The sequence below is a fragment of the Furipterus horrens genome, unplaced genomic scaffold, assembly GCF_987537825.1.
Source record: "Furipterus horrens unplaced genomic scaffold, mFurHor1.1.pri manual_scaffold_6, whole genome shotgun sequence".
Classification (NCBI taxonomy): domain Eukaryota; kingdom Metazoa; phylum Chordata; class Mammalia; order Chiroptera; family Furipteridae; genus Furipterus; species Furipterus horrens.
Window position 1 is genome coordinate 175,369,821 of NW_028327176.1, and position 26,727 is coordinate 175,396,547.

The 26,727-nt window shown below is 36.1% G+C and overlaps 1 protein-coding gene across 1 annotated transcript; it reads right to left on the bottom strand.

Annotated features, from left to right (window-relative positions):
- Positions 1-3,691: 3,691 nt before the first annotated feature.
- NMBR (neuromedin B receptor) lies at positions 3,692-26,262 on the bottom strand. Its single transcript, XM_090280677.1, has 3 exons — positions 25,841-26,262; positions 6,475-6,823; positions 3,692-4,093 (listed from the first exon to the last, which is right to left on the bottom strand). The coding sequence occupies exons 1-3, from the start codon at positions 26,260-26,262 to the stop codon at positions 3,692-3,694; spliced, it is 1,173 nt and encodes a 390-aa protein (XP_090136803.1).
- Between the last annotated feature and the right edge of the window lie 465 nt (positions 26,263-26,727).

The window sequence follows — 26,727 nt, forward strand, 5'->3', positions numbered from 1 at the left end:
TGTGTTTTTAAAATAAACTAAGAGTGTACACTAAATTCAATTTCTCATTAAATTGTATTAAGTATCTGCAAGATATCATATAGTTGTTTAACCAAACTCTTTCTGCATTATCATGAAGAAGACTTACCCACTGAAAACCAGGCATTAAAGAGAATAAATAAGTCCAATGGAGATAATGGGATCATATAAAAATACCTCATGGGTTCTCCTTTTCTTCTGCTTCTGCACTCTAATAGAACCATCTTTACATACTCTGTTTTTTTCTGTTATACATGCACATAAATAAACATGTGAAAATATTAAAAGACAGGTCATACTGCTGAGGGCTTATGCTTTTTGATTTGAAGAATGTAGCAGAATACCACACACACAAAGCAAAAGATACATTTCTAATATTCATCAGAAAGTTAGAGGTTTTAAGCATAGACTCATGTTTCCCAATTAAATTTTTGCATCATATGCAAATAATATGAATATTTAAATATTTGAGTTTTCAAATTTGATTACCTACAATGCCAAAATGCCTCAAATGATGACAGGTTTTCTATTTCAAATGGTTTTGTTAAGTACCATTAAACATTTTGTAAAACACTTTTCAAGTCCCTATGTGGGTTAAATTTATATTATTTTTCTGCTCTGAGGACTATAGAGTGATTATTGTGTTTATTGCCCATGAAGGAAGTTAGTTCCTAGAAATGAAATCGGGGTCAAATTTTGCTGTATACTATTTCAAACAAAAATTAACCACCACAGATAAAGACTCAACTCTGTATATAAAAAACTTCCCATTCAAAAATTTGGTAAGACACACATGGAAAAAATTGAGTTCTCGGAATAACCATTAAAAATAATTTAGAAAATGAAATTGTATAAAATGCTGTAACCATAGTATATAGGTAATATTTCCTCCAATAATCATCAAAGATGCAGTTAGACCAGATTTTCTTTAGCAGTGTTCTTTTTATTCCATTATGACTTTAAAAATGGCTTTCGGCACCAAAACTCTCCATATTTATTTACATTTTATCTCATTGTTTTGAAAAAGTGTAAGAAAAATATGCATACAAGTCAATTTATTTGAAGTTGAAATACACATTTGTTCTATTTTAAGAAAATTCTGGTGTTTGAAACATTTCATTTGTCAGGAGCTTAATAGAAATATTTTCTAAGTAAACAATGAAGCCAGTAATAAAATATTAGTAAATGAAAATGTACTTGTCCAAAGTCCATTAGCTATTTTACAGCTATATAGAATTGTATAAAATTTAAGACATGTTCTAACACACAAATAGTTGAATAAAATATTTGCTTTGGAATTAAAAAATGTTTCATTAATATTTATCATTCTCTTCCCCATGCTTTTATACAGGATGTACAAAATAGAGAAACAAACTTGGGGGGAAATTATAGTATAAAGGTATTCACATAGGTGAAGACCCAAATTTATGCTATTATTCTTTGCCTTGGAATAATAAAAGTGATCTCAGAGAACCATTCTTTTTTGGCCTTTATGGTCAAGTAACCTCTGTATTTCACGGAGAAAAATGGTAAAATCTTTCTTTTTAAAAAAGAAAGCAATGGGGTGGGGGGAATCGGGACAACTGTAATAGAACAACAATAAAAAAAGCTAAACATTTTTATGCCTTTTTTACTTCATTAGTGTCATTACAGAAAAACATTTTTAGCAAAATATGTGTAACTAACATTTTTCTAAAATATTTAATGAATGAATGTCTTTAATTCTTGAAAATTAAATCAACAGATTATCTAATACTATTATTCTCTTAAACTTTAAATTATCAGGACTTTCTACCTAAAATATACATATGTCCCTTAGCTTTATATATATCCATAAAAAAATTCATATGTATACATATGAAACTAAAAGGATCTTGCAAGATGTATATATCTTGCAATCTTTCCTATGTCTATTTCTACCATTACCTTAATACCAGTAAGAAAAAAAATGGTGCATTGACCAAAGATTAGCCTTGGTTCTTTAAATTTTAATGGGTGAGACTTAAAAGGTTTATAAAATATCCAGGGGCAATACAAAATTTGTGTGTAATATCTTGCACCTTTCTGATGAGTGGATGTACAAATTTCCAAATGATTGAGAACAGCTATTCAAGATAAAAGAAAGCCACAACTGAGTGGCGGTGGAATAGTGGGTGCAGACACCATGGTGTGGTATCCATCTCTAAACCCCACCTTTCCATGGCTGCGTAACCCTCATTATGTTTCTTAATATCTCTGAGCCTCAGTTTCCTAATTTTAAAAATATAGAAAATAATGACATATTTCAGAGGTGGATTTACCAGTAAGTCTATACTAAGTTCAGAGCCCTGGCAATGTGTTCATATTATCAAGTATTTTTGGTAAATTTGCAACTGTGTGTATTTTTTTTTAGTGGAGACATCCCCAGTTGTATAACTCATACCCTACCAAAATTGGATCCTTCCCTTCTTCACCTCAGGAGTTTTATTGAGGATTAAGTTAGATAGTACAGGTAAAGATTTAGGATTATGATTAGAACAGAGAAAACATTTGATTAATGTTCATTCTCATCATTTTTATCGACTGTCATAGGTAATTCACATGTGTTTATTCTTTCCATTGCTACATACAGTTGAGAATTTCATATCTTAAATAGCATAGGTTTGGGATGTTTCAAAAATGGCTTAGTACACCAACCAAGTTTTCTTTCTATTCAGCAAATTTGGAGAGAGGAATAGTATGAATTAATCCAAATGTTGGACTTATTAGTCATACTTATGAAGACATAGCTTTAGAATTTAATCAAATCATCTTTTTTTTATTTTAGTGAAAAAATTCCAAGACACTTATTCAGAAAAACATCTATGATACCATGCAGAGTAAGCTTGCCTTTTCAGGTGGCTGTTACAAAAAAGAATGAGTAAATGGTTGAACTCACCAGAATTACACAAATCTTATCATAGCTATACAGAATCATTCAAATATCCAGCGATTTAGTAATGTATTCAAAATTGCCATGCCAATTGCTGAATCACAGTTTTACAATTTGAAACATGATATGTATTTTACATTCATAATGTAAATCATATTCAGATGATGTCTATCTTACTATTTATAATGTAAATGTCCTCAAACCTAGAAGTTACAGTTATGTCATTTCTAGAAATTATGGTTAATCACACAATCACAATAAATATTGGCTCTTGATTAAGCTTCACCTTTGAATTTACTATTATCTTATTCAAATAAAGGAGATATATACATGCACTAAGAATGAGTAAAATTTTTCCAGAAAAATATGACTTGTATTTCAAATATTTGGAGTTTGAATATTACCCTCATTGAATTATTGAGTCAATATAATAATTTATTTCCTGCCTCAAGTGAAAACAAATTTAAGGTCACATTAGCATTAAATCCTGAAACAATGATGATTTATATACATGTAGGACTGGTTTTTGAGTCACTTTTAATGTTATATATATACACATACATACACACGTATTTATGTAACTTAAAATTCTGTTCATAAAAAAATGCTGGCTATGTTTGTCTTGCCTTTTGTAAGTCAATCATGACATTGTCTAATAAATTAGCTCAGCAATATTAAGAAAAAGAAAATTGCTTAGTTTTGTTCTGCTCAATAGACATAGAAGAGCAAGCTGTTTCCAGGTGGTAAGTTGAATGGCCAAAATTACAGTGCCATTTCTTGCTTCATGCTGTGCCCATTTAGCAAAATAGAATTGGTCACCACGTTCTTAGCACTGCTTTTCAGAGATGTCATGCGCACTGCAGAAGAGCTCACTAAGGAGCTGGTTGATCTCTCTGGATAGGATTTCCTCCTACAACAGAGCTGGCTATTGAAATGCCTCCTGAACCTTTCACTGAGTAGATAAAGGGCAAATGGATTGACACAAGAATTGCAAAAGCTCAGAAACCGGGCAACTACGGTGACAATCATGTGACTGAGAGATGGGTCAATCTTGTTATAGTTGAAAGACCTATACATGTAGAGAATGTGATTTGGAAACCAACAGAAGACAAAACAGCCCACGAAGACCAGCACAATTTTAGCCAGGCGTTTTCGAGTTTCCATCTGCAAATACGAGGAAATAGTGCAATTAGTTAGAATGAAAGTCAAGCCAGTCACATTAAAAACATCATGATACAAGAGAAGTAAATTTATTATAGCATGTAAATGTATCCAAAAATACAAAAGCTGTTCATTTTCTTCAACAACATAATGATTTTAACAGTTTGATGAATCCTATTGTAGTCACTACACTATTCCCATTCATAACATTTGACAGCTTATGTAAGACTAGATGACAAATTATTAAGAAATGACTCTGACTCTATGTAAAAACTGTGCTCTTAAAAAATTGTCTTATTTTTAAATATTTCCTTTAGCTTAAAGTTATTGTGTTCACTTTAATTATAAATCACTTCTGTTTATATTAAAACCACTGAATGAACCACAGAATATATTCAACCTCAGTTTTTTTTTTTTAATCAGGGTCTTTTAAATAAGAAAATTAATTTATTAAAATAAGGTATAACTTTTAGACCCTTACTACACAAAAAAAAATCTTAAGATTTAAACATAAGACTTACATAAACCAAAAGCACCTAACATAGTTGTCAATCTGATACATTTTCTTTCTTTTCATTAAATTTACATGTTATGTTTATTGTTTTATAAGCAGGTCTTCAGGAATGTGATAGACAGACACAATTCACATATTGGACATTGTTCTTTTCAAATCTAAAAATTATTTGCTAATATCTAGAGTCCAAGTTTACCTGATATTTGTCTGATTTGTTTAAATATTTAAATAAGACAACATCAATATGAAAACAATTTATCAAAAGATGCTGATAGTAAAAGACATAATATTTTTGAGCTAAAACTAATGATAAGCAACTAGAAAATAGCAGAAGAGCCTTAAAAGTGTAGGAATCAAACGGGTCTGACATTGGGGAATAGCAGTGAGTGGTCACAGCAAAGGAAAGGGCAAGTTGGGGGAGTCTAGCCCAGGAAGAAAAATGTGATACTCCAGATGTCTCCCTGTGGCATAAGGTAGACAACCTGGCAATATTAAGAAAATTAATGTACAATTTATATTACAAAGTAGTGTCCTTACTAGTAGATGGAGCATGCGTGCAAGAATTGCGCAGCAATCTACACTTGGACACCCAAGGCAGGCTGTTGGCATTGAGATGACTTCTCAGCAGATGTTAAGCACAATTACTCAGCCTGAGTTTATAAGTCTCAATAGAGAAATTTGCAAAAACAAAGCAGAACTAAAGCCATTGAATAAAAAATGATGGTGGAAAGCGTAAGAGTAACTTAACTTTTAGAAACCAGATCAAAAACTCAAACATCCAAACTGAGATAAAAATTAGGTCACAGGCTCTGAATTAAAGAATTGTATGAAAAGTGGAAAACACATGACCTGGACATTTTGGCTTCAGTGAGGACAGATATTTAGAAAATAAATGTACTACCTTACCTGACAATTACTTTAATGATTGGTTAATTTTTTAAGACTTTGAAGCAGACAAGGATCGCTGATGTTGATGTTCATCAATAAATAGAGGTTACCTTCCAAGCGAGAAAAGTCTAGGAGATTCTGCTGTTGCTGAAGTGCCCAAAGCCCCAGCCAATTTTAATTATCTGAAATTTAACTTGTCTTCATTCAAATTAGGGAGGACTTACCCTTAAGTACCCTTTGGAGGGAGCCCCTCACTAGGAGTGCCCAAATGTACAACTTGAAACTTTGTCCCGTAAGTACAGTATTTCAATCTCTTTGTATATTAGAATTTTTTTCCTTAAATTAGTGCTTCATATTCTTTAAGGAAGAAGGAGTATGTAAGCTGTTGCAATTTTTAAATTAGTATACAATCTTTATAGGAAAATCTATAAAGTTGAGTCAGACCAAGTATGACTTCAGCACCAGCCTTCGATTCCTCTCTTGTTCTGCTGCCCTGTTCCCAGCCTCCCATTCTGACCTCACACCCAAACCTGATCCCAGACCCCAGGCAGTGCCCTACAGTCCTTTTCTGATGCAACCTTATCCCAGACTTCCTGTCATCTTTAGGGGGCTTATGGGAGATGAGACAAAAATTAAATAAATCTGTACTTAAACTGTGAAAAATTTCTGGTTTGCTATGTGATTCTTTGCATAAACATTTCCAGATAAAAAAAAATTCTTCCAAAAAATTTAATAGTCGTAGGCCCAAAGGGCAAAGAAGCAAGGCCTTGGTGAGCCTATACAAAGCTATAACATGGCCACATATTAGAGAACCCCGATGTCCCTTTTAGCTCAGGCTAGTGCATGTCCCAATGCCCTCTGACTTGGTACTAATCATTTCTTTTACTGAGAACCCATGAAATTGAACACAAAATAGCAGTACTGCAGCTGACCAGGGCACCTCCAACACACACACACACATGCGAGCACACACCAAGCTTACCTGTTTTTTGGTATGTTCATTGTATTCTCCAGGAAGATTATGTGCACTTTTAATTAAGGTCTTTGCAATATGATAATAATAAATGCTAATAATTGCAAGGGGTATGAGGAAATAAATCAAGAAGATGAGCATTGAATGAATCTTTGGATGTAATTCATCAGTCCGAGGGTAGGGTACACATGCTGTAAAGCTGCCGTTATCCAACTTATCAATTTGCACCACTTCCGAAAACACTGCTTCCGGAACAGCCAGCAGCACAGAGAGCACCCAGATACCCACAGCCTTCATGCAGGTCCACAGCAGCGCCCCTGAGGTCTGGACGTCCATGGGGTTTACAATGGCTCTGTACCTGGGAAGACAGTATATCTCAAATTACTCTTAGTAAAGAAAGGAAGTAAAAGAGAAAGAAGGAGGGAGGAAGGGAGGGAAGGAGGGAGGGTAGAAAGAAGGAGAAAGGAAGGAAGGAGGGAAGAGATGAAGGAAGGAAGGAAGGAAGAGAGGAAGGAAGGAAGGAAGGAGGGAAGAGAGGAAGGAAGGAAGGAGGGAAGGAAGGAAGAAGGGAAGAGAGGAAGGAAGGAAGGAAGGAAGGAGGGAAGGAAGGAAGAAGGAAAGAGAGGAAGGAAGGAAGGAAGGAAGGAAGGAAGGAAGGAAGGAAAGAAGGAAGGAAGGAAGGAAGAGAAAGAACTCCTACTTGCTAAGAGAGAGAGATCCCAGCACTCCACTGCTCCCTAGCTGCTGTGTAATGTAGGCAATACCTAAGATCCCTAGTTTCTCTGTCTGAAAGTCATTCTTGTGCTTATTAACACAGGAAGACAGAAAGACAGAGGAAAATGTCTGAAATTGTCATTTCCCAAATTGCAGTAATTTGCTTACCATTTTCACAAGTTTTTTTTTCTAAATATACATACACAACAAGTGTCTTCATTGACTACTCTTAATTAAATGCTTTTAATTTCAAAAAATATATCACTACTGTAATTGCTATGATAAACAATAATCATAAAATAGAATATGCCTACAAAATAGTATTAAATTCAGACTTCTGGCCAAGATGGAGGCCTAGACTGACACACTCTGTCTCCCTCCACAACTTAGAAAAAATACAACTACTGCAAAACTAGAAATAACCTGAAATTCCAGAAAATAAATGGAAGTCCAACATATGAAGTTATAAAGAAGTGGTGCTTGTCCAGACAGGTAGGAGGGGAGCAGCCCAGGCGGAGAGGTCAAGCTGTGCTGGCAATAGCAGCTGCGGCAATGGTGGTGGGACAGTGGTGAGCACAGACACCCATATTTAAGAGGAGGCGAGAAGCACCTGGGGAGTACCCCCGGCTGCAAACCAGACCTGTCAGCTTGCAATTCCAATGCTGGAGAAGGCAGACCCTCACTGCCTCGGAATGTGAGGCCTGGAATGGGTGGGGATGGAGGAGGAGGCTCCTGGTCTCTCAGCAGACAGTGAATAACAGGAATCCATCTTGGACCCCTGCCCTCACAGAAAATGCCACAGCCTGGTGAGAAAGGTCACCCAGTTGTGACAAGTGCATGGGGCTCCATTCCCTATAGCATAGGAGGTGTGACAGCCCTGCCCAGGAAGCAAAGGTACACACAAAACTGTCAGGATGGCACAGATCATGATAGAGATCCCAGTGACACAGCTGACCAGCCAGCAAACATCTAATCTAACAAAGCAGCAGATAGGAAATCTTTCTGAGGCACAGTTCAGAGCTTTGGTTATAAGAATGCTTACAGACCTAACAGCAGATCTTAAACAAGAAGGGGAAGGAATGAAGACTAGTCCTGCTGAAATGAACAAAAACACATACAAAACTAGTGGTGAGGGAAAGAAAAACAGGGACCAAATCAACAAATTGAAACATAGAAAAGGAACAAGCAGTCAACCAGTGCAGAAAGAGGAAACAAAAAGTGAGGAAAATGAGGAGAGGCTCAGAAACCTATGGGACAGCTATAAGTGGACCAACATCCGAATCATAAGGTTGCCAGAAGGTGAAGAAGAAGAACTAGAAATTTAAAAATTATGTGAAAAAACAATGAAACAGAACTTCCCTAACTTTGGGAAGGAAATAGACTTACAGGTCCAGGAAGCACAGAGAGTTCCAAAAAACCTGACCCAGGGAGAACCACACCAAGACACATTATAATCAAAATGTCAAAAATTAAGGATAAAGAGAGAATCTTAAAAGCAGCAAGAGAGAAGGGAATTACATACAAAGGGGTCCCAATAAGACTATCAGCTGATTTCTCAAAAGAAATTCTGCAAGCAAGAAGGGACTGGCAAGAAATGTTCAAAGTAATGAAAAGCAAAAACCTACAACCATGATTAATCTATCCAGTGAAGCTGTCATTTACCATAGAAAGGCAGAGAAAGGGCTTCCAGGACAAAGCAAAACTGAAGGGGTTCATCAGATCCAAGCCACTGTTATACGAAATGTTAAAGGGACTTGTTTAGGAGAAAGAAGATCAAAACTATGAACATTAAAATGAAAACAGTATCACAACAACCAACAGCAGAAGCCAGGGAATCAAAACAAAGGCAAACTAAGTAGGCAACGAGAGGGGAAAAAGAATTATAGGTATAGGGAAACTTTTGGGGGGAGGTCAGCAGGGAGAGGGAAGGGGGGGAATGGGAAGGAGATGGGACAGGAATTAAGAAGCATAGTAGGAGGGAGTGGAGTAGACAGGAAGATGTTGAGAAGAACTATATGTACATCCAATGGGCATGGACTAAGGGGGGGGCAACTGTTGGGAGGGGGGTCACTGGGTGGAGGGAAACAAAGGGAGAAGAAATTGGGACAATTGTAGTAACAGCATAACCAATAAAGCGTATTTTAAAAAATAGTATTAAATTCTACCTTGATACTCTTTTTTTAGCTTATAAGCCTGAGTTGCTCACTTATTTCCCTAAAGGTATCAGAAAATCTTAGAGACTAATCCAAACTGGGTTTTCTCCATAATTTAATCATTAGGACTGAAAGAAATGGAATAATATTCTGTCTTTAAATTTCAAATTTATTTAATGTGGAGACCTTATGAAATTCTCTGACTCCCACCTGACACCATCATAGTGGTCAAGTGCTCCTCCAGGACATACCAGCTTTAACAATCCAAACTGTCTACACCTACCTCAGAAACACACATTAGGGTAATAATAATGCAAACAAACCAAAATTGTATGTAAATCTCAAATTATTTTTATTTGTCTTTGAAAATATTCCAGGTCACAGTATACTTAGGAGGTTAACAAGATGCAATTAAAAGTGATTTTAGTCTAACAAATCTGAGCTATAATCTCTGATAACTGCTGGAAAATCACATAAGGTCTTTTTCTTCCTCTGTAAAGTGGAGGTAAAAAAAAAAGAAAAATAACCTCCCTCAAAGTTTTATGATTAGAAAAATATGTGTAGAGCACCCCTTGCAGTGCCTGGCAATTAGCAGATCCTAACCATATCACAACTCTGTACCTTCTCCTTATTTACAGTTCATTTAGTCTGGCGTTCTAAAACCTCAGAATATTTCAAGCTGCATAACAAGCAATGAAGGTCTTCTTCTGAGGTTCTCTAAAGATGCTTTTCATTTCCCACAAGGGAGGAAGAACTCTCAGCCTCAACCCCACTCTGAGAAAGCCTCTCTTCCTCCTTTCAGGCTTGCATCAAAGTGCCATTCCCAGACCCTCAATAGGAAAAAGGTCATTTGCATTTTGATCTGGAGGATCTTCCCATGTGAAACAGGAAACATGGAAATTAAAGCAGAGCAACAGCAGAGGGCTTCAACACCAAATTAAGCAAAAAAGCATGCATTGGGCGTTTTACCCAGAATTCACACAGCGGAACACAAGAGATGTGGTCCCATCTCCTATTCTGTTTAATTTTACAGTCTTAAGAAACTCAAAGAAGTACAATTAATAATTTAAAATGAGCTATTTTTTCTGCATTTTGCATTTTTTAACAGATTAATAACATTCAAAGAGGTTTATTTGTTTGTTTTTGAACTCAGGGAGCACTAAGAGTGCTGTAAAGAAAAACAGAAGTCCCTTGTTACATCTCAGGCCCTGCTCATGTTGAAACAAATTTCACATCATTTCCTCCATATATGTAAAAAATATAATTCTCCCACTGTCTCTTGAATCAAATATTATAGACATTAGCTCTTGATATCCTGCTACCATAATTGAAGATTTTCTCTCTACTGCCTCTATTCTCCCATTCCCAACTTCCTGATTTAATAAGTATATTGTTTACATAATAGTCAATAGGTAATTATTATGACTAAACAAATATCATGCACTGCAGAGTTAAGTAACATAACATTCTCTTTTTTATATACATGGCTCTGATTTTTCTAGAGTTGTTAATTGATAATTTTTTGGTTGTATAATTTTCCATTTACCTGAATTTAATTCTTTTTTAAATGTTATTTCACCACTTTCCTGAATAATAGGAGTCCTAGTGCTTGAATCTCAATTCTTCTTCTTTCTTAATTTTTGACTTTATCAAACCCATATCCACCTGCTTTTAGGTTTTATTTTCTAAGCTGTCTTATTAGCTTTAGCTTACTTCCTTTCTTCTGAATTTTATGTCATATTTTTATATTTTTAAATTCTAGAAGTTTTTTCTAGTTCTTTAGTTATTATGTAGCTATGGAACTAACACAGAAAATGTTTAGTTTTTTTCTCCTTCTAGAATAGATTTCAAGTTGTAGGCTTTTTTTTTTTTTTTTTTTTTTTTGGTTACTTTATTCCACAAAAGTTAAATATTTGCTGCCTGACAATTCATATGTAAGATCGAAGTACTAAACACTGATTATAAATTATTTTATATGTGGAGGAAGTGGGGAAAGACAAAAACATGGAGTAAGGGGGCTGTTGATCACTAGGAATGGACTAGTTAACTAACCTTCCTTTTTAGATTGTCAGAAACAACAAAGAATATTCTGAACTTTTCTTCATGGATTTAAAGGAGAGAGAAAGGTAACTTCCCGACCCTCACTCCTATCTTATAGCTACAGACATTTGCAGAAGCACTGTAATCATAAATGATGTTGGGGAAAGTTCAAATAAGAATAAAAGTAATGACCCTTTCATCCTGATAAGATTGCCATAGTAAAGCTAGCAACAGATGCAGAATTTTTGGTTGAGACCTAGTGGGAGTGCAGGACAGGGTAAAAAAGGCATTTTCCATAGGGATGATTCTTAGCCACCTCCGGCAGGAAAGGGAAAATGGGTCCCATGAATTTTTCATTAAATGATTCACATTTGGTCAAAAAGAGAGTATTCCAAATTCTGTACAGCCAGAAAATATAGTTCAAACACAAGTTACTGAAGTGTCATTATTAGTGCTAAACCAGGGTTTATAGCTGTCAGATGATATGTTATACATCAACCCATGTTTCATGTGTATCTTTTAAAGAATAAAAAGCAAAAAGTAATATATATAGTACAAATTAATATGAATATTTTAAATCATGTTTCCTTTAAATATTTATGAAAATATAAGACTGAAATATTCCCTCAGTATAAAAACTATCTCATTGAATTTAGTAGCAAAATAGGTATGTATAGTTTTTTTCTTTCACATAGTCTTAGAAAACTATCCCTTACTGAAAACTAGAAACTAGTCAATCAAAATTCATATAAAGAGAACATAATAATCACTCACATATTAAATATCTACAAATAGATATGATTCTTCATTAATATCTGTTTTGAATCTTGCTTATTATATCTCTATGCAGTCTTAATTTAATGTAAAGAGACAATTAAATTTAATCATATTACAAAATATTAATGAAACAGATAAGTTTAGCTCATAGAAAGTTATCAAAACATCTCAAAATCTCCATCTATAAATTTCTGCAAAGCTTTCTAGTTATACTACCCATAGTTCCTTCTGTGATACCAAACTTTCATTTATCAGAAGCTATCAGAGTCCTAGGGTGAACTGACAAGTAGAAGGAGACAAGAGTATTGTGGAAACAAGAGGAAGAGAGAAAGTAAGAATTGCAGAAAAAAGTGTAGGTCTCTGTATCAAATGCTCTAAAAGCAGAGAAAAAGTTCTTGAAACCTGAGCCTGTGTCTTGCTCTCTGCTCTACCTGTAATGCATAACACAATGCCTGACCCATAGCAGGTTCTCAATAAATGTTTACTGAGCTAATAAAGAAATACGGTCTAAGCAACAAGGAGATGACTTCATTAAGAGTAGTTTGGGGAGAGTGGGATGACAGTTTTTGGTGATTAGGTTCCCTTGAGTATGGAAGTGAGAGATGGAGACAGTCTAACCTACTACTGATGCCCAAGCTGGATCAATCTTCAGAATCACCTAGAGAACTGAAAAAAAGATAGAATTAGACTTCTTCCCAGTCGTACTGGCACAGAGTTTCTAGGCTGTAAAAGGAGAGAGTTTGCATTTTTATCAGATTTCAAATGATTCTGAATATAAGCCAGGTTTAGAAAATACCTTTTGAAAAGATTCGCTGCAGAAGTGAGCATCTTCCCACAGGCTTCCTGCACTGGGGGCACATTCAGCATTGTGGAGAGTATCAGAAATCCAGCAAAAGTTCAGTGTTTGAAGAATCGGATGGCTGGCCTTTACAATATAGCATAGCATATTTTAAGAGTACTGATATCCTATAGAAGCAAAACTTATTCTGAGTGAAAGTACTAAATTCATCATTTAAAAATATCTATTCATTACCAATACAATAGAATGGCTAAAACTATAAGTAACCTTATTAAAAATATCGTAATATGTGGCTGTCACTTTGGAAAGGATGAGAAGCACCTTTCTCATTATAGAGGGGTCAGCTATTCTAGTTGTTCCTTACCAGACAAAAAATCACTTTGTTCTTAATTCATTAAAAAGCATGACTTAAATCACACAAATATTTCATACAGAGGAGAGTTATAATGACAACTTATGCTGAGGAAGGCAACAGGTTGGAATTAGTCAGTCTATAATTAAAGGCATTGAGAAAAGGTTGTAGGTGATAGGGAGATTATTATCATTAATTTTACAATAGGCTCATTTGCTCTCCTCTTCAATGCTTATTTTCTGATAATTAACTGCATGTGTGAATAAATACTGATTGGAATGAGTGAGTCATGTGTCATCTTGACACATTAGTAATATAGTAGAAGTAGTTATACAGCAACCCACAGTTTTAAAATGCTTTCACATTAATTATTTCATTTGATAAAATAGTCCTGTGCTGCAAAATGATTTAGTGTGCCCACTTTACAGAAAATCTTATTGAAACTAAGGGATTGCATGACATTTGAATGATTCCAGAGCCAGTAACATACACCTCAGAATTCACTCACGTGTTGTGATTAGAAATCCTGTACATTTTAAACTATAATGAACTGAATCATTAAATGCTTTATCTATTCTACCCAGTTTCAGACATTTTATCTCTCGTCTTTTTAAAGTCAATTGAATTTTTAACTGGAAAGAATTAATTTACATCTGCAATTATGTTTTCTTAATATAATGATTATGTTTACAGTAGAGAAACTAATCCTCAATTGTATGAGGAAGTAATGCTTCATGTTTTTTAAGTAATCTCTAAAAACTGCATTCCTATAGTATCTACATAAATGTCTATAATCATTTGTAGGTTGTGCTTATTTGGTTCTACTTAAAATGTGATTCTCTTTCACCCTGGCTGGTGTGGTTCAGTGGACTGAGCACCAGCCTGCAAAGTGAAAGGTCACCTGTTCAATACCCAGTCAGGGCACATGACTGAGTTTTGGGCCAAGTCCCCAGTTGGGGGCATAAAAGAGGCAATAAAATTCATGTTTCTCTCCCTCTCTTCTTCCCTTCCTGTCTCAATAAATAAATAAATAAATAAATAAGGAACTTCTGGTCAAGATGGAGAAACAGGTAGACACATTTTGCCTTCTTGCTCAACCATAAAAAGGATCACAACTAATCTCAAAACAAAAAACACCCTGAACTGCCAGAAAATTGAACTGTGTGTAAGTCCAACAACCAAGGACTTAAAGAAGCCATAATCATCCAGTTGGGTAGGAAGGACAGAGCTGGGGAGCCAGGGCAGAGAGAACTTGGCAAGGCAGCAATGGCCAGGCTGCAGCAAGGATGTGGTAGTGGTGGTCAGCAGAGTGGGCAGTTCCATATTCACATATGGTGGATAAAAATTGGGTGGGATACCTTGGGGGTGAGAAATCACAGCCCCAGGCCAGACCCCACAACCTTCCAGCATTGGGAAGTAAAACCTCATAACTTCTAGCTGTAAAAACCTGTGGGATTGGGGCAGTGGAAAGAGACTTCCAGTCTCTCAGGAGAGTCTATTTATAAGGCCCCCATGGCCCTAGAACGTATTCAAACCCACCCACTGTGGGAACTATAATCAGGGCAACAGCTAGAAGGACACCTGTCACATCCTGGAAGAGGGTGAAGTGACTAGAAACTGGGTGAGTACTGAGCAAGCCTCATCAGCCAGGCAGCTGCAATGTCCCCTCTCTGATCCCTTCACATACAGAACCACAAAGCAGTGAAACACATTGCCCTCCCCTGACAAATGCCTAATGCTTCATGGTATACTACTTAACAGGTACAGGAAAACGGGGAGTCAAAGCAGCTCTACCTAATACACAGAAATAAACACAGGGAGGCTGCCAAATTGAGGAGAGAAAGAAATATGGTCCAATTGAAAGATCAGAACAAAACCCCAGAAGAAGAACTAAATGAAATGGGGATAGCCAACCTATCAAATGCAACATTCAAAACACTGGTCATAAAGATGCTCAGAGAACTCATAGAGTATGGCAAATGCATAAGGAAAGAAGTAAAGGATGCACTGAGTGAAATAAAGAAAAATCTACAGGGAACCAACAATGAAGGGAAAGAAACCGGGGTTCAGATCAATGATTTGGAACATCGTCGTCGGCAGCCGTCCGTCTCGAGAGACGATGGTGTAGCTTCTTAAGTGTCTATCTGCACCGCCGAGAATGGCTGTGCAGTCCGACTCGGGAGTGACATGGCATCTGTCTCCTCCCCTGTTGAATCGACATCTTGCGATGACGCTGGAGTGTCCTCTCCAGTGGAGCTGAAGCTACAGAGCCTGGGCAGGGTGATATGGAGGGTCTGCTGTTGCCCATGCAGCAGACCCCCCCTCTCTTCGCAGCTGAAGGGTCCAAGGGAAAGACGGAGTCGATACAGCTTGGCTTCAGGTGCGCCGCAGGAGTTGCCGGTGTTGACTACAACGTCAAACCGCCTTAGGGACTCCGGCTCCGGATTTTCTGTCGGGGTTTACTCCCTTAGCCTTTCCCCAGAAGAGGTATGCCGCAAGGCAGCGGAGGTTTTTTGGAGTCAGAGTTTTCCTTCTTTGATGTACCCTGACTGGAAGATCGAACCAGCGACACTTAGCTCGCAGGCCGACGCTCAATCCACTGAGCTAAACCAGCCAGGGCTAATTTGGAACATAAGGAAGAAATAAACATTCAACAATAACAGAATAAAGAATCAAGAATTAAAAAAAAAAAAAATCAAGGAGAGAATAAGAAGACTCTGGGACATCTCCACAAGTACCAACATCTGAATCATTGGGATGCCAGAAGGAGAAGAAGAGCAAGAAATTGAAAACTTCTTTGAAAACATCAATGAAAGGAAACTTCCCTAAATTGGCAAAGGAAATAGACATACAAGTCCAGGAAGCACAGAGAGTTCCAAACAAGTAGGACCCAAAGAGAACCATCCCAAGATACATCACAATTAAAATACCAAAGGTTAAAAATAAAGAAGGAATCTTAAAATCAGCAAGAGAAAAGAAAGATGTTATCTATAAGGAAGTTGCCATAAGACTATCAGCTAATTCCTGAAAAGAAATTTTGCCAGCAAAAAGTATTAAAAGTGATGAAAAGCAAGGACCTACAACCAAGATTACTCTATCCAGCAAAGCTATCATTTAGAATGGAAAGGTAGATGAAGTGCTTCCCAGACAAGGTAGAGCTAAAGAAGTTCATCATCATCAAGCCCTTATTATATGAAATGTTAAAGAGACTTATTTAAGAAAAAGAAGATCAAAACTGTGAATGTTAAAATGACAACAAACTCACAACTATCAACAACTGAATCTAAAAAATAAAAACAAAAACAGACTAAGCAAACAACTAGAACAGGAATGGAATAATAAACATGGGGATCATTTGGAGGGTTATCAGTGAGGAGGGAGACGGGAAGAATAGGGGTAAAGGTACAGGGATTAAGAAGCCTAATTGATAGGTACAAAATAGACAGTGAGATGTTGAGAATAGTATAGGAAAGGGTGAAGCCACAGAACTTATATGCATGACCCATGGACATGAGCTAAGGGAGAGGATTGCTGGAGGGAAGGGGGGGTACTGGGTGGATGGGGGCTAAGGGGAGAAAATTGGCACAACTGTTAGAGTATAATCAATAAAATATACTTAATAAAATAATTAAACCAAGTAAAAAACAATCAGCCTAACTATGTATAAAGCAGATCCTTAAAGAAAGTACTAGAAGAAAATACACCAAAATACTACCAAACATTGTGTGGTGGTGAGTGGAAGTGGGTTTTCATTTTTTAATTTAAATAAATAAATAAACAAAATATATTTTATGTGGTTCTTTTTCAAAAATTAATTTGAATTAAACCACAATTAAAATTTTAATTTTCAAAATATTTTCCAAAAAATTCCAAAAATGAAAAATATTAAAAAGGTCTACATTAGAAGTTAAAAGTACTTTTAATGAAAATATTTATAGGAAAAAAATTAAAACTCAAAGGAGTCAAAAGAAGTGCTAAGGAGAAATGAAGGTTTAGTGCTTACTTCTGCTCTCCACGGAAACCTATGAGTACCTGGAAATAGAAAATACTGCCAGGAACCTCAATAAATCAGTAGTGTTTACCAGGAGTCAGGTATGGACCTAGTAACATTTAATAACAATAAGTTGAGATAATTCATTAAGTTTGAAGCTAGAAAAATTAAGCTGTATCACTTTGGAGCATAAAAATAAAATAATCTTGATCATGGAAACAAATGAGAATAAAGAAACAAAGAACAACAAACAATAAAAAATAAAAGGATGTTTAATGAAGACATGTGTCCTGTTGTATAGAAACTAAACAAACAAACTTCGGACACACAAGGCTGTTGATGAATTTGGGATGTGGGTGTGGTTCTCCAAAGAGCTAAAAGTAATCTACCAGTTACATATAATATTATCTAAAACCTACGCAAGACCTTTGAAATCAGTGAACCCTCCTGAGCAACCTGAAACTGAAAGAGCCAAGGTATGTTATTTTGGGTTTTGAAACACATCAATAGGAACTTCACTGCTGGTGACAAAGAACAATAAAGAAAATGCTGAAACTTTACTGTCTGACCTTGTGGCTCATCCAGAACAGATGACTCGTATTTAAATGTATCACTACAGGCAAAAGACTGAGGTACATCTTAGAGGGTCCTGTTTGTCCACTAAGTGTACAAATAGAACAAGCATACGTGATTAAATGAGAGACTTGCCTCAGATGTGGTCACATGGAACAGTGCAGCAGGCAGGGCTCTGAACTGAGCACCCAGTTGCCTCACAAATTGTCAGTGTCCCTTGACCTCTTTGGGTCACTGTTTGCTCAACACTCAAAGAGGAGGTAATAAGATCCCATCTTAGAACACTCAGCTCTACAGTGCAAGACATTATTTTTGTTTTGCAAATAAGGAAAATATTGATTTGTGGGCATGTCTTCTGTGCTGTTTTATCATGTTTTCCTAACTTGAACATGTGGACATAACTGACACAGGACTAACACACAGATGCCATATACCCCAGCCTGGTACATTCTCTATTTATATAATGTGTCCCAAAAGTTTCAGATCAAGGTGGATAAATAAACTTCAAAACTTATATATATATATATATATATATATATATATATATATATATAGTGTGTGTGTTTATATATATATATACACACACACACAATAGTGTGAGTATTGTGAAGACTATGCAGCACCTAATTTAATATGTGAATTAGAAAGGATAAAGAAAAAAACTAGTAGTTGAGACTAATTAATAAAATATATCTGATTATTGGAGTCAAATATAACAACCTTTAAATAAATTCAAATGAACTAGTAAATTAAGTGCAGATTATAAAGCATTCTGTTACTATGGTGATGTAAAAATAACTGAGCATCTGTTATGCAAAACAAATTATCCTTGCAAATTGATAGCTAGAAAGCTCTCAGACAAAGGTACTGTAGGACTCACATTTTGTGAAAGAGGGATCACTTTGTACTTCTTAACTTTCATTTCCCTACACATGGTTTCCTCCCTTTTTGTGCCTGTTGTGTGTTATTTGTATCTTCATCTTCTTTATTGTTGTTCTATTACAGTTGTCCTAGTTTTCCCTGATTGCTCCCCCTTGTCCCACCATCCCCTGCTCCCATAGTCAATCCCCACCTTGTTGTCTACGTATATGGGTCATTTATAACTGCACTTGACTAGACCCTTTCCTTTCTTTCCCCCTTATCTCCCACTTTTCTCCCCTCTGGATGCTGTCAGTCTGTTCCTTTTTTCAATGCCTGGTCCCTTTTTTCTCATTTGTTTGTTTTGTTTATTAGGTTCCTCAAATACATGAGGTCATATGGTATTTCTTTTTTTACCATGTGGTTTATTTCACTTAGCATAATATTCTCCAGTTCCGTACATGCTTTTGTGGAAAGTAGGAGTTCCTTCTTTCCTTCTGCTGCATGGTATTCCATTGTGTAAATATACCATAGTTTTTTGGTGTTTTGGTTTTGTTTTGTTTTTTTTATCCACTCATTTACTGATGGGCGCTTAGGCTGTTTCCTGTACTTGGCTACTGTAAATAACACTGCTATGAACATTAGGATGCATAGGTTTTTTTGAATTGGTGTTTCAGGATTGTTAAGGGACAATCTCAGCAGTGGAATCACTGGGGAAAAGGCAGTTCCATTCTTAGTTTTCTAAGGAAACTTCATACTGTTTTCCACAGTGGCTGCACCAGTCTGCATTCCCACCAAAAATGCACTAGGGTTCCCTTTTCTCCACATCCTCATTAGCACTTGTTTGTTGATTTGTTTATGATGGCCATTCTGACAGGCTTCAGGTAGTATCTCATTGCGCTATTAATTTGCATCTCTCTGATGGCTAGTGATGTTGAGCATTGTTTCATGTGCCTATGGGCCCTCTGTACATCCTCCTTAGAGAAGTGTCTGTTCAGGTCCTTTGACCATTTTTTAATTGGATTCTTTGTCTTCCTGGTGTCAGGTCATATGAGTTCTTTATATATTTTGGAAATCAAACCCTTGTCTGAGGTATCATTGGCAAATATGTATTCCCATACAGTTAGTTCACTTTTCATTTTGATATTTTCCTTAGCCATGCAGAAGCTTTTTAATTTGATGAGTCCCATTTGTTTATTCTTTATTTCCCTTGCCCTAGATGATATATTGGCAAAAATATTGCTGCCTATGTTTTCCTCTAGGAATTTGATGATGTCATGGCTTATGTTTAAGTCCTTTATCCATTTCAAGTTTATTCTGGTGTGTGGTGTAAGTTGATGGTCTAGTTTCAGTTTTTTGCATGTACCATTCCAGTTCTCCCAACACCATTTGTTGAAGAGGCTATTTTTACTCCATTTTATCCTCCTTCCCCCTTTGTCAAATATTAATTGACCATAGAAACATGTGTTTATTTCTGGGCTCTCTATTCTGTTCAATTGATCTATGTGTCTGTTCTTATGCCAATACTATACTGTTTTGATTATAGTGGCCTTATAGTATAGTTTGATATCAGATATTGTGATCCCTCTGGCTTTGTTCTTTTTCTCAAGATTGCTGAGGCTATTCGGGGTCATGTCTGGTTCCACATAAATTTTTGAAATATTTGTTCTAAATCTGTGAAATGTGTCATCAAATTTTAATGGGAATTGTGTTGAATCTGTAGATTGCTTTGAGTAGTACAGACATTTCAATGATATTAATTCTTCCAATCCATGAGCACAGTATATGCTTCCCTTTATTTGTATCTTCCTTAATTTCTTTCCTCAGAGTTCTGTAGTTTTCCGAGTACAGGTGTTTTACTTCCTTGGTTAAATTTACTCCTAGGTACTTTATTTTCTTGTTGCTATAGTAAATGGTATCTTTTCCTAGTTTCTGATATTTCATTGTTGGTGTACAAAAATGCCTTTGAATTCTGAATATTGACTTTGAATCCCACTATGTTGCCAAATTCACTTATTAGGTCAAGTAGTTTTTTGGTGGAGCCTATTCAGTTTTCTATGTACAGTAGTCCCTCCCTATATCGCAGTTCACTTATTGCGACCTCACTGTACCATGGGATATTTTTTAAAATTATATTTAATTATTTATCATGGATTTTTTCTATATCACAAGATTTTGAGGTACTGTATATGTATGTTGTTAAAGTTAAATAGGTTTAAGAGTGTAGAATATGTTTAAGAACATAAGTAGTATTTATAAAAGTGTGGAAAAGGTTAATAAGGGAGTGGGAAAGGTTAATAAAGGACTGGGAATGGTTTATAAGTGTGTGGGAAGGGTTTAAAAAGCCTTAAAATATATATTAATACTAAAATAAATGTAAGGTTCCTACTTCGTGGATTTTCACCTATCATGGGGGGGGGGGTCTAGAAGGTAATACCCGTGACAAGTGAGGGAATACTGTACATTATCATGTCATCTGCAAATAATGACCATTTTATGTCCTCTTTTCCAAATTTGTATGCCTTTTATTTCTTTTTCTTGTCTGATCACTATGGCTAGAACTTCTAATACTCTGTTAAATAAAAGTGGTGAAAACAGGCACCCTTGTCTCATTCCTGATCTTAGGATGGAAGCTTTCAGATTTTGCCTGTTGATTATGATGTTGGCTATTGGTTTATCATATATGGCCTTTATTATGCTGAGGTATGCTCCCTCTATTCCCACTTTTCTGAGCATTTTTATCATAACTGGGTGCTGTACTTTATCAAATGCTTTTTCAGCATCTATTGAAATGATCATGTGATTTTTGTCTCTCATTTTGTTTATGTAGTATATTACATTTATTGATTTGTGACTATTATACCATCATGCATTCCTAGGATAAATCTCACCTGATCATGGTATATGATCTTTTTAATGTATTGCTGGATCTGGTTTGCCAATATTTTGTTGAAATTTTAACATCAATGTTCAACAGTTATATTGGCCTGTAGTTTCCTTTCTTTGTTGTGTCCTTATGTGGTTTTGGTATTATGATAATACTGGCCTCATAGAGAGAATTTGGGACTCTTCTCTTTCCTTGAATTTTTTGAATAGTTAGAAAAGGATAGGAGTTAGCTCTTTCCTAAATGTTTGGTAAAATTCACCTGTGAAGATGTCCAGTTCAGGGTTTTTGTGTGCCAGGAATTCTTTTTATTACTGCTTCAATTTCACTAGTTGTTATCAGCCTATTCAGCCTTTCTGCTTCTTCTTGATTCAGTTCTGGAAAATTGTATATTTCTAGAAATGTTCCACTTCTCCCACATTGTAAAATTTATTTTTATATAGTTGTTCAGAGTAATTTATTATAATCTTTGTATTTTTATGGTATCTGTTTTAATATTTTAATAAATAATTATGGTAAAGAAAATATTTGTTTGCATTGCTATAACATGCAAATAATGTTGATGATTCAAGGTTCAAACCTAAGGACACTAGCTTGATTATGAAATTAATTATGTTTATCGTAACTAACAAAGGCTTGAAATTAGTAATAATGAGCACTTTAGTCTCACGAGGTGCAATATTATTTTTGCGTTCAATTCAACATTGACTATTTAGTATCATAAAAACAACATAACCTGATGCATTAAATTAATTTCATTTGTATTGTTTTATAGAATTTTAGAATTTAATTTATAAATGAATTTCAATAAACGGTTATATGAAAAGCAGAATAAGGAATTGAAATCTAGTTTTATACTTGTAAATGCATAAAATGATAAAGTTTATAGTTTAGCACTAGGAATTGTGGGAATTTTTTGTTATAAAAAAGGGAGAACTCATTCTTAAAAGTTACTTGCATCTTAATTATGGGATTTAGAGGCAAGAAGGTCTTCAAGAATCAAAGTAATATTTTCTTTGGAATGCAACTACTGTAACAGACAGTGAAGAAGATGTTTATAATGCCAATGCCTGTCATAAGCAAAGTGTGGTTTATGGGGATTCACCTCCTCCATATCACAGCACACATGTCCCAACAGTGAGGTAGGGGGTGGTGTGTGTGTGTGTGTGTGTGTGTGTGTGTGTGTGTGTGCATGCACGCACGTGTGTGTGTAAACTGGTATAAATGATACAATACAGAATATGCAAATACTTTTAATTAGCTCCTTAATGTGAGCAAGCCAAAGAAGTACACTTTGGATATAATTTTAAAAATCCATTATTATTAAAGTGAAAAGTAAACCAATAGCACTACTATCACCCTTTCTGGTTACGTACTGTCCCCCCTTACACTCTGGTTATGAAATGTGTCTGAGGTACCTCTACAATGGACACAAATGACCTTTGCTAGGGATGAATCAGCTGAAACTCTGCAAAAGAATTTGGAAAGTCAAGGATGAATATCAGTACTACCACACAGTGTCACCCATACTACCCATAACAAACAAGTAATATAGGCCGCAAGGTAGAGTTGCAGGAGTAAATGGCGTGTTTCTTATTTCCTTCTCTGCTATTTGGTGATGCTGTCATCAGTGATATATAACATTAACTTTCCACTTCACATTGGGATATGCTTTCCAAAAATCTAATTATATTCCTGTTTCTTTTTCTGCATTACTCTGAGCTCTATTTCTAAATTCTCTAACTTTATATAAGCCATCTCATGAAGACAGAATATTTAGTGTGGTTTAATAAGCAATTGAATTTGTTGTTTAAAAACTCTAATAACAGCTTTTCTTTAGTTTTCTTATTGCTATAACTACTACATAATTTTGAATTCAAGGTGTTTCTTTTATTTTGTTGTTACATTTATGAAATTCTTTCATTCTTAAATCTAAGGAATAAGCTTTTGTAATCATTTTACTCTTGGTGCTATGTTTTAAATGTAATTTTTTTAGCCTATCATTACATAGGAAAAAAAATACATTAGTAATTTCTTATAGTTGTAGAATAATAATGTGGCTTAATGGTGAAGACTGTGGACTTCGAACTGGTTTCAAATGCTGGCTCCACTATGAAATCAGGAAAATGTTGCTTAACTTAAGCCTTAGTCTTCTCCACTTTAAATGGTAATAATGAGAGTGCCACTTCATAGTATTGTGAGAATAATAAACTCACACAAAAAAACTTAGCATAGTGCTATGTGCAATCAATCTCATTCTTGTTTCCAAATCCACAGCAAAGTAAAACACTTGGTGAGGTAAAGTAAGAGGAGATCAGGTACAAATCAGCACTCTCATTACTATGTTCCGGAAGAACAACAGAAGTGTAGACAATATAAAACAAAACATTTCCAAGCCATTTAAATGAATATTGGAATGTATTGTGAGGTTTTGTCACAGGCGGTTCCAGTTCCTCAGTTTAGATTTACAAAACACACAGTGACAAGCGAGAGTAACCTCCTGACCAAATAGAAGAGGAAACACATCTTTCTTCATCATTATTATTATAGTATCCGTGCTTTATTTACAAAGTACATGATGCACATAACAAACCAAAAGTCAATAAATATATCAGGAATAGCATTTTCTCTGATTATTCTCAGAGTCAATTTACCTGCATTTCTCCAAAATAAGAAAGAAAAGTGGTGTAAAATAAACTCAAGCCCTTGGTCTTGTTATTAATATTACCTTAAAAAATGAAGGAATAATGATAGTAATTTTAACTCTTGCAGTGGTAACTATGTATTGCTTTATTCTAATACTTATCTAGAGTTTAAGAAAACTTTCTACTTAAAATGGGTCCCCTAAAGAAGGGAAGTTAAACTAAAAAGTCACATTTTAATTATGGAATTCAATGAAAACTTTTCAAGAAAGATAATAGAAATCATGCCAAACAAAATTAGGTGGATAATTTATCCAAAGCCACCTATTTTTATAAGAACGTGGTTTTAAAGAAAATATTACACAGATTTTAAAATTCAATAATATTCAATTTAAACAAACAATAGCTCTCAACTCTCCACTGAATACTGTCTTCTTTTAATGAAGATTAACTCTTAATGCCAAAGTGATGTAAGGGTATTATTTCAAATACCAGGAAATTTAAATGTACTCAATTTTCATTAATAACCTAACATGTAAATTAAAGAGGTGGAGAATGACACCCCCTTAATTATCCAAGTGAAATAGTTTATCTAAATAGCTTAAGTCAACACCCCATTCCACGGGTATTAAACTACAGCTTCATGCAATGATACCCAACTGAACATCACCTCAAATTTGGACATGCCCAATTTTGCCCGAGTCCCATCCAGGCATCCCTCCTGCTTAAACCCCAAAAGCATGATTCAGAGAGCCTTCAACACCAGCACTGAACCCCAGATTAGCCTGCCTGTACTCTCCTCCCAGCTCTGCCAGGGAAGTTATATGCCCTGGGCCTCAATATCCTTACCTGGAAAATGAGACAGTGGAACTAGATAATATGCAAGGTAGAGTAATGGACACTTCCCACCCTTAAAATATGTGAAAAGCAGATTTGATACCTAAGATGTATTTTTACAACACTTTTAAAATACAAATATTTGGTACCTACCTGTTTGTGAAAAAACAAACAATGTATCATTCACTTGAGGTGTTAAAACAAACTAAAGAAATGTGTAAAAATCATTTGTCAGAAGAACATTTACTATTCTAGTTCTTTTTGCTTCAAATCAGCAGCAGAATTTAGTTAAGTGTAAATGATGTTTTCCCTTATTTGGAAAAAAAGTCAAAATCAAACATTTCCCTACTATGAAGGCAGACATTCTTATCTATCAGGTTGTTAAGCTACGGAATAAGGAAACAGCACATCTAAGGTTTTAAGCACATGGAGAAAGGTTATACAAGGTAGCTACACTGTTGCCCATTTGTTCCATAGCTTTTCTACGAAATAAAATAAAGATTCCCAAAGTGTGTGGAAGGCAAGAGGGACAGTAGGGTACCCAATTTTAAAACTACTTTCAAACTAATGCAATTTTAATTATTTTTAAAGTAACAATTTTCATATATTTTTTTAAACTACACGTCTCAGTCGGGCCTACCTTCTTTTACTCTTATTCCCAGATACACACTCTCCCTCTCCTCCTCCCTCCCAGGAGCCCTCCCCGCTGCTCTCCACCACTGTTTAGGCCACCCCGCCGCTACCTGTGCCCTTACCTGTCGGCGCTGAGCGCAGTGAGAGTGAACACCGACACGCCGACTGAGGTGAGCTGAATGACCGGGATCAGTTTGCAGCCCACTTTCCCGAACATCCAGTCGTCCAAAAAGTAACTTGAGGCATCCACCGGGACGCAGGTGAGCAGCAGCAGCACGTCTCCGGCGGCCAGGTTGGAGATGAAGAGGTTGGGGGCGCTCCTCATGGCACTGTTGGTGATGAAGATCTTCACCAGCAGGATATTGCCCAGCAAGCCCACCGTGATGATGAACAGATAGAGGGACGGGATCACACAGCGGATCACGACCTCGGCCGTGGTCCCCTCTGGGGCAGGCAGAAAATCCCTGTCCGAGAGCCCGGGAAAGAAACCGCTTTGATTCCCGCCTGCAATCTGGGAGAGGTTGCAAAGAGTGTTGGGGGCCATGGTCTCTTTTCCAGGAGAGTCCGCTGGACTTTTCCTGCGCCCAGGTGACCCGAAAAGTGGAATTCCCTTTCGCGGTGACAAGTTCACTGCCCGAGGGGAATGCGTCACACTGCGCGTCCGGGAGGGGTCAGGCCGGTGAGCAAGAAGTCTGTTCACACACTCTGGTTCTTCACTTCTACAAGGGGCGCATTGGCTCCTGCTGACTCCGAATAAAAAAAAAAAAAAAAAAAAAAAAGCAGCTGCGTCTTTGTTCCAGTATTCACTGGTTTGTTCCTATTTATACCTAGTGGAGAACGGCTCTTTTGTAAACAAAGATTTATCCCTCTGGGATTAATAAAAGTACCTGCCCGACTGTTCTTTGGGAAGAGAGGAAGTCATCCTGTCGCTGTCCAGCGAATCGCGGCTGAAACACGGGGAACTAGCATGGTGGGGCTGCCACTTGGCTCATATCAAGGCTTTGCTGTG

Excerpts from the sequence above, each read along its gene's own strand:
- NMBR (XM_090280677.1), bottom strand. The coding sequence starts at position 26,262 with ATGGCCCCCAACACTCTTTGCAACCTCTCCCAGATTGCAGGCGGGAAT. Across the intron at positions 6,824-25,840 it reads ACTGCGCTCAGCGCCGACAG|GTACAGAGCCATTGTAAACC; the intron begins GTAAGGGCACAG and ends CTGTCTTCCCAG. Across the intron at positions 4,094-6,474 it reads ATGAACATACCAAAAAACAG|ATGGAAACTCGAAAACGCCT; the intron begins GTAAGCTTGGTG and ends TCGTATTTGCAG.